This window comes from Glycine max, chromosome 11 (assembly GCF_000004515.6).
Source record: "Glycine max cultivar Williams 82 chromosome 11, Glycine_max_v4.0, whole genome shotgun sequence".
In the NCBI taxonomy this organism is placed as follows: Eukaryota; Viridiplantae; Streptophyta; class Magnoliopsida; order Fabales; family Fabaceae; genus Glycine; species Glycine max.
The window spans coordinates 19,923,563-19,939,923 of record NC_038247.2 but is presented as its reverse complement, the minus strand read 5'-3'; the positions used below and the strand labels follow the sequence as shown (position 1 = coordinate 19,939,923).

General features: G+C 39.9%; 1 protein-coding gene across 1 annotated transcript; it reads left to right on the top strand.

Moving 5' to 3' along the window:
• Window positions 1-7,302: 7,302 nt before the first annotated feature.
• Window positions 7,303-11,336, top strand: LOC121173063 (uncharacterized). The gene is made up of 2 exons (XM_041006829.1): window positions 7,303-7,428; window positions 10,656-11,336. The coding sequence occupies exons 1-2, from the start codon at window positions 7,303-7,305 to the stop codon at window positions 11,334-11,336; spliced, it is 807 nt and encodes a 268-aa protein (XP_040862763.1).
• The last annotated feature ends 5,025 nt before the right edge of the window (window positions 11,337-16,361 follow it).

Sequence of the window (16,361 nt, the reverse complement as noted above, 5' to 3'; positions counted from 1 at the left end):
TTGGACGAAAAGCCTCAGCCTTTGAGAGATTCTAAGTTTAGGAGTGATTATTAGGTTTTTAGAGGTGGAGGAGACATCCCCACCACTTTGTAATCTTAATTATCCTTCAGAAACTTGTTCTTGGGCTGAAAGGTGCTAACTTGCAATGGGAGGCTAAAACTCTTATTGGGGATTTCTGCTGAACTTTGATGTAAAATCCTTTACTATCTATTTAAAGTTGTTTTTATGTGTTCATTGCTTCTATTTGCACTTAATTCTTACATGCTTGTGGCTTGATCACCCATTTGTGTGTAAAGTTTGGATTTTTAGCACTGGAAAGTGTTTTAATTCCTTAGAACTGGATAGAGCAAGCTAGAGAACTGTATGTTTGGACATGGAGTGCAGGGATTTAGTTCATATTATGTTGTAATTTTAATGCAACTCGTTTAGGCTAAGTTCGACGAGGGATCTAGAACGAAGTTTAGATAGAGTTAGACCCATTCACTCGAGGGATCTTGGTTTGGGTAGTTGTTTTCGGCATATAACATGAAACACAACTTTAAATAGAGAAAAATACTCAATAACATCAAGTAGGTTCAGTAGAAAGACCCAATGTTTATAATCATCTGTTTATCTCTCACCTTTAGATAGTTAATTTTGTAGTTAAATTAGAACTGTAGACACAACTTCTCTTTATATTTACTAGCTTTATACAAATGTTTACCTACTAAATGAATGCTTTTTGAATGAAACAAGTTCCCTATGATTTGATACTCAGTTCTTACCGTTTTATACTACTTGTGCGACTCAGTACACTTGCTGATCAGTATCGCAGTTGGGTGAGTGCGGAACAAGTTTTTGGCGCCGTTGCCGGGGAACTTCTTTCCATTTGGGAAGTATAGGTCCATTTGTAGGCATTGATTCTTTATTCTTTGATTAATCTTTGTGTGAATAGCTAGTCGAAATTTATTTTTCTCTTAATTTGGTTAACTGTTGCTCTTGTTAGTGTTTTGTATGCAAGGTAACCTTTCTGCAAGTGATTTAGCTCCATTGGATTTGGAGATAGAAGCCACTTGTAGAAGGAACAACGCAAAAAGAAGAAGAAAAATTTTGTAGGACAGGACAGCACCACCAATTCTAGAGGAACCTCAATCATTTGAGTCGTCTTCTATTTTTCCAGAGCCAAGAGAATCAGAAATAGGTGCATCTAGGGTTGACATAATGGCTGAAGATTAACGTAGGAGGGTTACCCTTGAAGATTACTCTAGCTCGACTGTGTCGTAATTCTTCACAAGTATAGCGTGGCCAGAAGTTCAAGCACACAACATTACATACCCTCACTCCTTGATACAGTTAATTCAAGGAAATCTATTTCATGGCTTGCCGAACGAAGACCCATATGCACACTTGGCCACATACATTGAGATTTGCAATACAACCAAGATTGTCGGTGTGCCTGAGAATGCAATGAGGCTGAGTTTGTTCTCATTTTCATTGTCTGGATAAGCAAAGAGATGGTTACATTCATTTAAGGGAAACGGTCTCAAGACTTAGGATGAAGTGGTGGAGAAATTTTTGAAGAAATATTTCACCGAGTCTAAGACAGCAGAAGGAAAAGCAGCCATCTCTTCATTTCACCAGTTTCTAGATACTCTCGAAGTGAAGCACTTGAACGATTTCGTAGCTTGATGTGGAAAACACCGACTCACAGATTCTCATAACCAATTCAGCTCCACATTTTTATAGATGGGTTAAGGTCGCAATCCAAGCAGTTGTTGGATGCTTCTGCTGGGGGAAGATCAAATTGAAGACCCTGGAAGAGGCTATGGAACTCATTGAAAACGTGGCTGCAAGTGATCATGCCATCTTGCGTGATCGGACTCACATTCCCACAAAGAGAAGCCCGTTGGAGCTTTCCTCTCAAGATGCATTACTGGCACAAAACAAGTTGCTAGCTAAGCAGCTTAAGACATTGATAGAAACATTGAGTAAGTTGCCTAATCAATTGTAGGTTAATAAACCTTCACATGTAGTTGTTTTGCAGGTTGGAGGTTGCAACATATGTGGAGGAGCTCATGAATCTAGATGCTATATTCCCCTAGATGACACAGCCTAAGAGGTAAATTACATGGGAAACCAAAACATGCCAGGATTTAATGCAGGTGGATATGTAGGTTACCAGCAAGGTTCAAATTATAACCAGAATAAAAAAAAGTGGAGGTCCCACCCTGGAAATTAGTTCAACAAGGACCAAGGTGGATCATCTAATAGGCCTTAGAACCAAGGGCCTAGCCTCTATGAAAGAACCACCAAGCTGGAGGAGACTTTGGCTCAATTTATGCAGGTTACAATGTCAAATCATAAGAGCACCAGGTCTGCCATTAAAAACCTGGAGATTCAAGTGGGGCAACTGGCCAAGCAGATAACAGAGAATTCTTCTAGCAATTTTGGATCAAACACTGAGAAGAATCCAAAGGAAGAATGCAAAGCTATCATGACCTAGAGCAGAAAGGCAAACCTTGTTGAGGACGAGGGAAGGACATGTGATGACAAGCAAGAGCTAGTGATTGAAGAAGGAGAGGAAGAAAAAGAAAAAGAAGAGGGTCAGTTGAGAGAAAAGTCAATAAATGAAGAAGAAAAAGAAAAAGAAAATGAAAAAAATGAAAGAAATAGAGAAATAGAGGGAGAAAGGAAGACAAAGAGTGAGCTTACAAGAGAAAAGAAGAAAGAGGTTGTCTCTTGTGCTGGGAAGGAAGCACCATACCCTCTGGTGCCATCAAAGAAAGACAAAGAGCGACATCTGGCTCGTTTCCTTGACATCTTCAAGAAATTTGAGATAACCATTCCCTTTGGAGAAGCCCTACAATAAATGCCACTTTATTCTAAGTTTTTGAAAGATCTGCTAACCAGAAAGAGCAAATATATCCATAGTGATAACATTATGGCGGAAGGGAACTACAGTGTGGTGATACAAAGAATCCTTCCACCTAAGTATAAGGATCCTGGGAGTGTTACTATTCCCTACTCTATTGGTTCGGTGTCGGTTGGTAAAGCTCTCATTGATTTAGGGGCCAGTATAAATTTGATGCCCTCTCCATGTGCAGGAGAATTGGAGAGTTGGAGATTATGCCAACTAGAATGACACTACAACTTGCAGATCAGTCTATTACAAGGCCTTATGGTGTGATTAAAGATGTTCTATTCAAGGTGCATTAGTTTACCTTCCCTGCAGACTTTGTTGTTATGGACATTGAAGAGGATTCTGAAATCCCTTTGATTTTGGGCCATCCCTTCATGTTAACCACCAAATGTGTGGTGGATATGGGGAACGGTAAGCTGGAAATGAGCGTGGATGGCCATAAAGTTACATTCAACTTATTTGAGGCAATGAAGCACCCAGATGATCACAAGGCCTATTTCAAAGTAGAAAAGGTGGAACATGAGATATATATGGTAGCTAGAGCCATGGTACTACATTCCCCACTTGAAAAAGCACTGAATAACAATATAGAATGTCTGAAAATAGAAGAAGAAAAAGAAGTGCAGACCTATTTGGAGGAATTAGAAGGTGTAGAAGAAAAACCTGCTGGAGAAGTGGTTTTTGAAGAATTAAAGAAGGACAGTTTAGCAGAAAAGGCTAAAGTGGAGTTGAAGACCCTTCCTGAACATCTGAAGTATGTATTTTTAGGAGAAAATGAAACCAATCCGGTGATCATCAACAGTTCTTTGAGGAAGGAAGAGGAGGCTTAGCTAGTGAAGGTTTTGAAGAAACATAAGGCAGCCATTGGATGGCACATTTTTGACTTGAAAGGAATCAACCCTTCTTATTGTATGCATAAGATCAATATTGAAGCTTACAATAAGCCTGTAAGACAGCCATAAAGAAGACTGAATCCAGTTATGAAAGAGGAAGTGAGGAAGGAAGTGCTTAAATTGTTAGAAGTAGGGCTCATTTATCCCATCTCAGATAGTGCTTGTGTTACTCCTGTGCAAGTGGTTCCCAAGAAAGGAGGCATGACAGTGATTAGGAATGAGAAGAATGATTTAATTCCCACAAGAACTATCACTAGCTGGAGGATGTGTATTGACTATAGAAAATTGAATGACGCCACCAGAAAAGATCACTACCCACTTCCCTTCATGGATCAAATGCTTGAGAGGCTAGCAGGGCAATCATTCTATTGCTTTTTAGATGGATACTTTGGCTACAATCAAATTGCTGTAGACCCTAATGACCAAGAGAAGACAACATTTACCTGCCCCTTTGGTGTGTTTGCCTATAGGCGAATGCCTTTTGGCCTTTGCAATGATCCTGCAACTTTTCAGAGATGTATGATGGCAATCTTTATTGATATGGTGGAGAAATGTATAGAAGTATTTATGGATGACTTCTCCGTCTTTGGCTCCTCTTTTAACTGCTATCTATCCAATCTAGAGAGAGTATTGCAACGGTGTGAAGAAACCAACTTGGTGCTTAATTGGGAAAAATGTCATTTTATGGTGCAAGAAGGCATTGTGTTGGGTCATAAAATTTCTGCAAGGGGGATTGAAGTAGATAAAGCAAAGATTGATGTGATCGAGAAGCTGCCCCCTTCGGTAAATTTTAAGGGAGTAAAAAGTTTTCTTGGGCATGTTGGGTTCTATATGCGATTTATAAAGGATTTCTCAAAGATTGCCAAACCGCTCAGCAATTTGCTTAACAAGGACGCTGTGTTTTTGTTTGATGAAGATTGTCTGAAAGCATTCAACACTCTTAAGACCAGTCTAGTGTCCGCCCCTGTCATTACAACACCTAATTGGGGCCAAGAATTTGAGCTAATGTGTGATGCAAGTGATTATGCTGTAGGTGATGTCTTGGGCCAGAGGAAGGGTAGAGTATTCCATGCTATTTACTATGCTAGCAAAGTTTTGAATGATGCTCAGATGAATTATGCTACCACAGAGAAGTGTTGGATCGAGTGGCCTCAGAATAATTAAGAAGGGGGGGTTGAATTAATTATTCCTAAACCTTTACCAATTAAAAAATTACTCTTTTAAGGCTTTTACTAAATTGTTAAGAGAATGAGGAGTAGAAGAGAAACTTAACAGAAAGTAAAAGCGGAAATTAAATGCACAGCGGAAAGTAAAAGAGTAGGGAAGAAGGAAACAAACACACAAGAGTTTTTATATTGGTTCGGCAACAACCCGTGCCTACCTCCAGTCCCCAAGCGACCTGCGGTCCTTGAGATTTCTTTCAACCTTGTAAAAAACCTTTTACAAGCAAAGATCCACAAGGGATGTACCCTCCCTTGTTCTCTTTGAACCTAGTGGATGTACCCTCCACTAGAACTGATCCACAAGAGATGTACCCTCTCTTGTTCTCAGTCAAACCCAAGTAGATGTACCCTCTACTTGTGCCACAAAGGATGTACCCTCCAATGTGTTAAGACATAGATCTCAGGCTGTTACACCTTTGATACTTTGTGAATGGGGATACAAAAGAATTCTCAGGCGGTTAAACCTTTGAACGCTTTTGTATTAGGGAATGGGAAGAATCAAAAGAATTCTCAGACTGTGTCGTTTTGAATTCTTTGACAAGGGAGAAGGGAGACACAAAAGAATTCAGGTGGTTAGTCCTTCCTTCTTTTGGAAAAGAGAGAAGAGAGACACAAAAAGAATTCAGGCGGTTAGTCCTTGGCGAATTCTTTTTGGCAAAGGGAGAAGAGAATGAAAAGGATGAATAACACAAGTTTTCAAGGTTTGGAAAACCAGAAAACTTCAGAAAGCTTTTGGTACAAAGAAGAAGAAGAAGTTCAAAGAGATTCAAGGCTTGTAAAGGATTGTAAGAGATTGATTTAGAAAGACTTGATTTGAAAATGCAAAAGAAAGCCTTGCTTTTATAGACTCTTCATGTCTGGTCAAGAAGGCCATTCAGAAGAGTTATAACTTTTGAAAAGACTTAAAACCCATTTGAAAAAGTCAAAACCTTTTTGAAGAGTTACATCTTTAGATTTTTCAGAAACAAACACTGGTAATCGATTACCAAATAAGTGTAATCGATTACACAAAGCTTTTGAGTGAAACAATGTGACTCTTCACATTTAAATTTGAATTTCAACGTTCAAGGGCACTGGTAATTGATTACCAAAACATTGTAATCGATTACAACCTTTTGAAAATATTTGGAACGTTGTAAATTCAGTTTGAAAAACTTTTTCAAATTCATTTTGCTACTGGTAATCAATTACAGCAGTATGGTAATCGATTACCAGAGAGTAAAAACTCTTTGGTAAAGATTTTGTCAAAAACTCATGTGCTATTCAAAGTTTTGAAAAAACTTTTTAATACTTATCTTGATTGAGTCTTTTCTTCATTCTTGAATCTTGAGTCTTGAATCTTGATCTTGATTCTTGAGATCTTGAGTCTTGATTCTTGATTCTTGAATCTTGATCTTGATTCTTGAGATCTTGAATCTTGAATCTTGATTCTTTTTTGTAGGCTTTCTTCTTGAACTCTTGACTTGTTCTTGATTCTCTTGAGATGTTCTTTGATTCACTTGAGCTTTTTGTTCATCACTTTTGTCATCATCTTTTGTTGTCATCATTGTTATCATCAAAACACCTTTGAATCATTGTTTTTTCATCATGAAGCTTTGCTTCCACAAGAAGGAAATGTTAGCAATAGTTTATGCATTGGAGAAATTCAGGTCATACTTGGTGGGATCGAAAGTTATCATCTATACTGATCATACAGCCATCTAGTATTTGCTAAATAAAGCTGATTCCAAGCCTCGGTTAATCAGATGGATTTTGTTACTTCAGGAGTTTGATCTAGTTATCAAAGACAAGAAAGGCTCTAAAAATCTGTTAGCTGACCACTTGTCAAGACTGGTTAATGAGGAGGTGACTTTGAAAGAGCTAGACATAAGAGATGAATTTCCCGATGAATCCCTATTCATGATAAATGAGAGACCTTGGTTTGCTGACTTGGCTAACTTCAAAGTAGTTGGAATCATCCTTAAGGATCTGACTGAGCAGCAAAGGAAGAAATTCCTGCATGACGCTCATTTTTACATCTGGGATGATCCACATTTGTTCAAGGTTGGTGCTGACAATCTTCTGAGAAGGTGTGTAACAAAGGAGGAAGCCAAGAGCATATTATGGCATTGCCATAATTCACCATGTGGAGGACATTATGGTGGAGACAAAACAGTAGTTAAGGTCCTACAATCAGGATTCTTTTGGCCAACACTCTTCAAGGATGCCCATCAACATGCACTAGAATGTGATCAATGCCAGAGAATGGAGGAATTTCCAGAAGAATGAAATGCCCCTACAGAATATAATGGAAGCGAAAATCTTTGACTGTTGGGGAATCGACTTTGTAGGTCCCTTTCCCCCATCCTTTGGCAATAAATATATTCTCGTAGCTGTGGACTATGTCTCCAAGTGGGTAGAAGCAGTGGCTACTGTAACACCCTATATATATCTATATATTATTAGTAATTATGTTTGATGTTTGATTATTTGTTGTGTTATTTTATCCGTAATTATTTTCAAGGAGGTTAATTTAGTTAATAGAGGGGTGTGGGTAGATAAGGATCTAGCTTCTAAAAGAAGCCTCTTGAGAAAGCTTCTCAAAGAAGCCATTAGGAAGCTTCTTGAGGAAGCCTCTTAATGAAGTTTTTTGAGGAAGCTACATGAGCTGTCTCGGTAAAAACGATGCCCAGCCTCCGTTAACAGTTGGATCTACTCGAAATTTGGTCTATAGCTTCACAAGACAATTGTCCACGATCTGACCGTTGGGATCGTTGAGAAGATGTCTGGAGTGTGCGCGAAGCTTCCGTTCCTGAGAGCATTTCTCATTTAAGCATTTCAGCCTTTGCTTTCATGTAGCTTAGGAAAAACACCATTTCTTCTTCTTTCTTTCTTCCAAAGCCATTTCTAACGTCCCAAGCATTTTCTCCATCACCCACAGCCACCATTATCCACCACAAACCGTCGTTGTTCTCCGTTGCAACCCCACACTGAGAGGAACCCTTCGATCGAAGCGGAATCTTCCAACTTGGCTCTGGTTTCGGGAGAGAACGAAACCCTAGTCCGACCTTTCATTTTCCTTCGAGGTAACCATGATTCTACGCTTGTTTCTTGTTAGTTTCAGCTTGTCTTTGCATCTTTTCTGACTTTGGAACCGCCATTGCATGTCTTATGCTCCCTTTGAAAAACTCTAGAGAAAGACACTTTGTAAACATTATCCTTTCATGAAATGCATGTTATTTTCGTAACCTACACTTAACCCCGGTCACATTGGCGTGGTCAAAATTTCCAAATGATGTTCCTTTGTAAAACCCGAAATGCTCTCAGCTCTTTCATGTAGTGATGTGGGTGTTTGACCCAGAGCACTGTTATTAGCTTTGTTTTCTGAAATCCATATTAAGTCTCCTTCGTTTTGATATGGTAGAGGATTGCGTGGAACCGACGAGCGGAAAAGAAAAAGACATCTCCAAGTGACGTGACGAGGAAACTACGGGTAGCTCACAATAGGTGAGGGGAGTCTGTTATAAAATTTACCGTTTTAACACCATAGCTAGGGTCAGGGAACCTAGCTATGAGGATAGCTGCCTTTCCTTGTTGCATCCTGATTTTTCTTCAAAGAAAATTACGTTTTAACTAATAGGATGTGATAAAATTGTTATTGATATGCATGCTGGTTTTTTTTTCAGGAGAACCTATGTTTTTGACAAATGGAATGCGATATATATATGTGTGTGTGTGTGTGTGTGTGTGTGTGTGTGTGTGTGTGCAAAATGCGATTTGTTGTTGATGTTGTTATTAAAGATTTTAATTGATATGTGATGATAATGATAATTATGATGATATTGATTTAAGATGACGTTGTTAATAAAGACCATGTCAACATGAATTGTTATTATTGATGAATATGTGAATACGAAATGAGGTTTCTGTTGTTGTTGATAACGTCATTGAGATGAGATGATATTTATGTTGTGAATGACATGGAAATGGAATGTTGATTGATGTAGGAAATTCATTGGCATGTGCATGTTGTGTATGTTCGTAGGGGGCACTGTGCACTGACCTTCCAGGGTCTTTGGCACTAGCTTTTGGCCACGTTCATACGTTGGATGTTGTGTATGTTTGTGGGTGGAACTGGGCACTGACCTTCCAGGGTCTTTGACTCTAGCTTTTGGCCACAATCATACGTCGTATGGAGTGTATGTCATGGGGGGTAGAGTGCACTGACCTTGTCGCATGGTCTTTGGCACTTACTTTTGGTCATGATCATAGCTCATACGACACAAGAAATAGAGTAACTGTGGCCAAGTGTAATTTGTACTAGGGAGCTGTCACCTGGTAGGGAACACCTTTGGGCTCCCAGGCTGATCACCGATGGGAGGGGGGCTGTTATGTGCACAACCGGGTGGTCTCGACAAACTCAGCACAGTTCCCTAAGTGAGAGTATCGTGTGGACACGCTTAGGCTATTTCTTGAGATTTGATTGTTGTTGGTACATACCACATTGCATCTGAGTGTTGAGTCAGGTGCATGCATCATTCTATGCAGTCTTGATTGGGTCCATGGATGGATGATGAGTAATTGTTGGATGTGGATGATGAATATTTGTTGGATATGAGTGTTGAATAATGATTGTTGTGTATGCTCATCATGTTTGCTTATGTTCCTTGCTAAATGTGGTTATTTGGAATTGGTATTGGTTCTTTTTATAATGAACTCACCCTTGCAATTTTGTATCGTGTGGTTGATACTTGTGATGATCACGAACGTTGTTCGTGGGAGCAGAATGACAGTGGCAGGGTGTAGGGAGTAAGATTCTGGTGAGGAGCCGCCGAGCCGACGTGATGACGTTGGCGTTATTTTGGGAGAGAGTTGTGTTTTGTAATCAACTCCTTCGTAGTTGGTTTTTAAGTTTTATTTTTTTGAGGTAAAGAGGTAAAACTGGGATTTTAATTATATTTATGAACAAATTTATTTTTCGTTATGTGTATGACATGTACCGAATTATTGTTTCTATGTAATTATGCATATTCACTTAAGTAATGGCGTATTGTTGGATGAATTTATGTTGTGACAAAATCACTTCTATTTTCATAAGCAAAAATTAAGGGAGTTCTTTTTATAAAAATTGAAATCGAATATTAGAGTGTGGATACCGTAGCGACGAGGCGGGTCGTTACATTTAGTGGTATCAGAGCAGGTCGAACCTTTCGGCCAGTGAGTTATGAGCTGCTATGTTTTTCTGTGCATTCTCTGGTTGTTTTGTTGAATGCTTGGTGTTGGTTGTTTGCTGATGTTTGATGTTCGTTGTTTGCTATTAGCAGTTACTCACTAGTTGTGTTCCTATGAGCTATAGAGATTTGATTGTTGTAGTTATATTGAATTTGTTTTTCTGATGTCTGCTATACCATGAATTTCAATGTCGGGTCATGAATTATCAGACTGACCACCTGTATAATTTGTGAAGGGCAATGGAATGATATGACAAGCGATCAGAAAATGCAAATGATGGAAAGTGGGTGTTAATGTCTTGAGTCATCAACTCTCAAGAGTAACTGAGTAGGAATTTGTGATGGTTGTGATTGTTGTGTGGTTCTTTGTTTGTGTGTATTCCTTCCATGTCTGACTCCCTGGTGAGTATAGGGAGTGATGGCTGGATAGAATGATCATGTGATAGTGGTTGCCCTTCAAGCCTTAGCTCAGGCTATAGGGAATCTGAATAGAGGAGAAGCTGGTGGAGCTATTGAGTACCAAGGGTTGGACCGCTTCCAACGAAATAACCCTCCTTCTTTTAATGGAGGATACAACCCTGATGGTGCTCAGAACTGGATAAGGGAAATTGATAAAATTTTCCGAGTAATGGCATGTCCGGAGGGGCAAAAGGTTGCTTTTGGTGCATATACTCTAGTGGAAGAGGCTGAGTATTGGTGGGAGAATACACGCCAATGCCTAGAGGCTGAAGGTCAAGATGTGACCTGGGATGTCTTCAAGAGAGTGTTTTTGGAGAAATACTTTCCCGAGGATGTTAGGAACAAGAAGGAGATGGAGTTCTTGGAGCTTAAGCAAGGAAGTATGACTGTGGCTGAATATGCAGCCAAGTTTGAGGAGCTGGTGAGGTACTTTCCCCATTATCAAGGGAAAGATGGTGAGAGTTCCAAGTGTGTAAAGTTTCTGAATGGCTTACGACCTGAAGTGAAGCAAGCTGTGAATAACCAAGGTGTTCGTCAATTCCCACTTTTGGTTAATATGTGTCGGATTTGGGATGAAGACTCCAGAGACAGGGCGGCCTATTATAGGAGTACAGGTCCAATGAGGAATAAAAAGAATGGGCCTCAACATTGAGGAAAACCATATTCGACTCCTCCTAGGCAATATGGTAACTGCCATGACAATCAGAGGACTGCTGCTAGGGGCTTTGCAGGCGGTAGTGGTAGCAAACCCAATACTTTCTCCACTCATATCATTTGTTACAGATGTGGTAAACCAGGACACATCTCCTCGAATTGTCCTGATATAGGCGTAACATGTTTTAATTGTGGACAAAAGGGACACACTCAAATAGACTGTTCACGACCCAAGAAAGAGAAAAATGGTGGAGGCCCGAATGACCAAACTAGACATCCAAAGACCACGGGAAGAGTCTTTACCCTTAATGGTGCTGAAGCTTCGAAATCCAAAGATCTAATCCAAGGTAGATGTTTCATAAATGGGATTCCTTTGCTTGTGTTGTTTGATTCTGGTGCCACCCATTCCTTTATATCCTGTTTGTGTGTAGGAAAACTTAAGCTTTCTGTGTGTTCTTTCAATAAAGATCTAGTGGTAAAGACCCTTACTATTGGTTCTGTGTTAACTTCTTATGTGTGTTTGAATTGTCATGTGGAGATTTCCGGTAGAACATTCTTGATTGATTTGATTTGTTTGCCTTTGAGTCAGATTGATGTTATTCTTGGTATGGACTGGTTATCTTCTAACCATGTCTTGTTGAACTGTTTTGATAAAAGTGTGGTGTTTGATGATTCTGGAGTGAGTAAGGATATGATGTTTATCTCTTCCAACCAAGTTATGACATCTTTAAAGGAAGATGCTCAAGTGTACATGATCTTGTCTAGCCTGGAAGTAGAGACAAAGGTTTCTATGTGTGACCTCCTTGTTGTTAGAGAGTTTCCGGAAGTGTTTCCTGAGGATATATCCGGTCTGCCACCTGAGAGAGAGATAGAGTTTTCCATAGACTTAGTATCTGGTGCTGGACCCATATCCATAGTTCCTTATAGGATGTCTCCTATAGAGTTAGTTGAGCTTAAGAAACAGTTAGAGGAGTTGTTGGATAAGCAGTTTGTTAGGCCTAGTGTATCTCCATGGGGAGCCCCAGTGTTGTTAGTGAAGAAGAAAGATGGAACCATGAGGTTGTGTGTGGATTACCGCCAGTTGAATAAGGTAATGATTAAGAATAAGTACCCTTTGCCCAGAATAGATGACCTTATGGACCAGCTGGTAGGAGCTTGTGTGTTTAGCAAGATGGACCTTAGGTCGGGTTATCATCAGATCCGAGTGAAGTTTGAGGATATACCCAAGACTGCTTTTAGGGCCCATTACGGTCACTGTGAGTATCTAGTCATGCCCTTTGGTGTAACTAATGCTCCAGGAGTGTTTATGGACTACATGAATAGATTTTTTCACCCTTACCTTGATAGTTTTGTGGTAGTATTTATAGATGATATTTTGGTATACTCCTAGACTAGAGAGGAACATGAAGAACATTTGCGGATTGTGTTGCATACCCTTAAGGACCGACAACTCTATGCTAAGTTATCCAAGTGTGAATTCTGGTTAGAGAAAGTTAGTTTCCTAGGGCATGTGATATCTCAAGGGGGTATAGTTGTGGATCCCTCTAAGATAGAAGTTGTTCTTAAGTGGGAGAGTCCTAAGTCTTTTTTTGAGATTAAGAGTTTTCTAGGCTTAGCAGAATACTACCGGAGATTCATATAAGGTTTTTCCAAGTTGGCTCTACCTTTGACTAAACTGACTCGTAAGGGTCAAGCTTTTGTGTGGGATACCCAATGTGAGCATAGTTTCCAGACCCTTAAGGAAAGATTGACGACCGCTCCAGTGCTAGGTTTGCCTAACCCGAGAGAACCATTTGAGGTGTATTGTGATGCATCAAAGATGGGTTTAGGCGGAGTGTTGATGCAGAATGGCCAAGTGGTGGCCCATGCTTCTAGATAGCTTAAGACTCATGAGAGGAATTATCCCACCCATGATCTAGAGTTGGCTGCTATAGTTTTTGCCCTTAAGATTTGGAGGCATTATCTGTTTGGCTCTAAGTTCGAGGTGTTTAGTGATCATAAGAGCCTTAAGTACTTGTTTAGTCAAAAGGAGCTGAACATGAGACAAAGGAGATGGTTAGAGTTTCTTAAGGATTATGATTTTGAGCTTAGTTACCATCCTGGTAAAGCCAATGTAGTGGTTGATGCTTTGAGTAGGAAATCTCTGCATATGTCTGCTTTGATGGTTAGGGAGATGGATCTCCTGGAACAGTTTAGAGACCTTAGTCTTGCATGTGAGGTTATTCCTAATAGTGTAAGATTAGGAACTTTAAGGATCACTAGTGAGTTACTAGGTGATATCAAGGAAGGCCAAAAGATTGATCCTTTTCTAAGGACTCAGTTAGAGGTTATAGAGTCAGGAAGGGACAGTAGTTTCAAGGTTGGATCAAATGGAGTTTTGAGACTTCAAGATAGGATTTGTGTTCCTAATGTGCCTGAACTTAGGAAGATGATCTTAGAGGAAGGACATAGGAGTAATTTGAGCATCCATCCTGGTGCTACCAAGATGTATCAGGATTTAAAGACGATGTTTTGGTGGCCCAACATGAAGAGAGAGGTTAGTGAGTTTGTGTATGCATGCCTAGTCTGTCAGAAGGCTAAGATAGAACATCAGAGACCTTTAGGGAAGTTACAACCCTTAGAGATACCCCAGTGGAAGTGGGACAGTATATCCATGGATTTTGTGGTAGGACTACCTAGAACCCCTAGAGGTTTAGATTCTATCTAGGTTATTGTTGACAGATTGACTAAGTCTGTTCACTTTATTCCCATTAATATCAGATTTTCCTTGGAGAAGTTGACCAACTTGTATATAAGTGAGGTTGTCAGGTTACATGGTGTGCCATTTAGCATAGTATCTGATAGGGATCCTAGGTTTACCTCTAGATTTTGGGAAAGCTTAAACAAAGCGTTGGGGACCAAGCTTAGACTAAGTTCAGCCTACCATCCTCAGACTGATGGCCAAACTGAGCGGACCATTCAGTCATTGAAGGACCTTTTAAAAGCGTGTGTCTTAGAGCAGAAGGGAAGTTGGGAGAGTTTTCTTCCATTGATAGAGTTCACTTATAATAATATTTTTCACTCTACCATTGGCATGGCTCCCTATGATGCTTTGTATGGTATAAGGTGTAGGACACCCCTATGTTGGTTAGAGCCCGGAGAAGGCCTCACCTTAGGACCAGAAGTGGTACAGCAAACCACTGAGAAAGTTAAGTTAATTCAGGAAAGGATGAAAACTGCTCAGAGTAGGCAGAAAAGTTATCATGATAAAAGGAGGAAAGATCTGGAATTCGAGGTTGGTGATCATGTATTCTTGAGAGTCACTCCGTGGAATGGGGTTGGTCGAGCATTGAAATCCCGAAAACTCACACCTTGCTTTATTGGTCATTTCCAAATTCTTAAGAGAGTTAGCCCTGTGGCATACCAAATTGCATTACCCCCCGTCTCTTTCTAATATTTTCAATGTCTTTCATGTGTCCTAACTCCGTAAGTATATCCGTGATCCATCCCATGTGATTGAATGGGATGATGTACAAGTGAAGGAGAATTTGACATATGAAATATTGCCTTTGAGGATCGAGGATAGGCGAACAAAACACCTAAGAGGGAAAGAGATTTTGTTGGTCAAGGTGATCTGGGAAGGTGCATCAAAAGAAGATGCCACGTGGGAATTAGAAAGTTAGATGCGAGAAGCTCACCCATCCTTATTTGAGTAAGGTAAACTTCGGGGACGAAATTTCTAAAAGGGTGGGAGAGTTGTAACACCCTGATATATATCTATATATTATTAGTAATTATGTTTAATGTTTGATTATTTGTTGTGTTATTTTATCCGTAATTATTTTCAAGGAGGTTAATTTAGTTAATAGAGGGGTGTGGGTTGATAAGGATCTAGCTTCTAAAAGAAGCCTCTTGAGAAAGCTTCTCAAAGAAGCCACTAGGAAGCTTCTTGAGGAAGCCTCTTAATGAAGCTTTTTGAGGAAGCTACATGAGCTGCCTCGGTAAAAATGCTGCCCAGCCTTTGTTAATCGTTGGATCTTCTTGAAATTTGGTTTGCAGCTTCACAAGACACTTTTCCACGATCGAACCGTTGGGATCTTTGAGAAGATCTCTGGAGTGTGCGCGAAGCTTCCGTTCCTGAGAGCATTTCTCATTTAAGCATTTCAGCCGTTGCTTTCGTGTAGCTTAGGAAAAACACCATTTCTTCTTCTTTCTTTCTTCCAAAGTCATTTCTAATGTCCCAAGCACTTTCTCCATCACCCACAGCCACCATTAGCCACCACAAATCGCCATTGTTCTTTGTTGCAACCCCACACTGAGAGGAACCCTTCGACCGAAGCGGAATCTTCCAACTTGGGTCGCGGTTTCGACAGAGAATGAAACCCTAGTCTGACCTTTCATTTTCCTTCGAGGTAACCATGGTTCTATGCTTGTTTCTTGTTAGTTTCAGCTAGTCTTTGCATCTTTTCTGACTTTGGAACCGCCATTCCATGTCTTATGCTTCTTTTAAAAAACCCTAGAGAAAGACACTTTGTAAACATTATCCTTTCGTGAAATGCATGTTATTTTCATAACCTACATTGAACCCTGGTCACATTGGCATGGTCAGAATTTCCAAATGATGTTCCTTTCTAAAACCTGAAATGCTCTCAGCTCTTTCATGTAGTGATGTGGGTGTTTGACCCAGAGCACTGTTATTAGCTTTGTTTTCTGAAATCCATATTAAGTCTCCTTCGTTTGGGTATGGTAGAGGATTGCGTGAAATCGACGAGCGAAAAAGAGAATAACATCTCCAAGTGACGTGACGAGGAAACTGTGGGTAGCTCATAATAGGTGAGGGGAGTTTATTATAAAATTTACCGTTTTAACACCATAGCTAGGACCAGGGAACCTAGCTATGAGGATAGCTACCTATCCCTGTTGCATGCTAATTTTTCTTCAAAGAAAATTACGTTTTAACTAATGGGATGCGATAAAATTGTTATTGATATGCATGCTGGTTTTCTTTCCAGGAGAACCTATGTTTTTGACAAATGGAATGCGA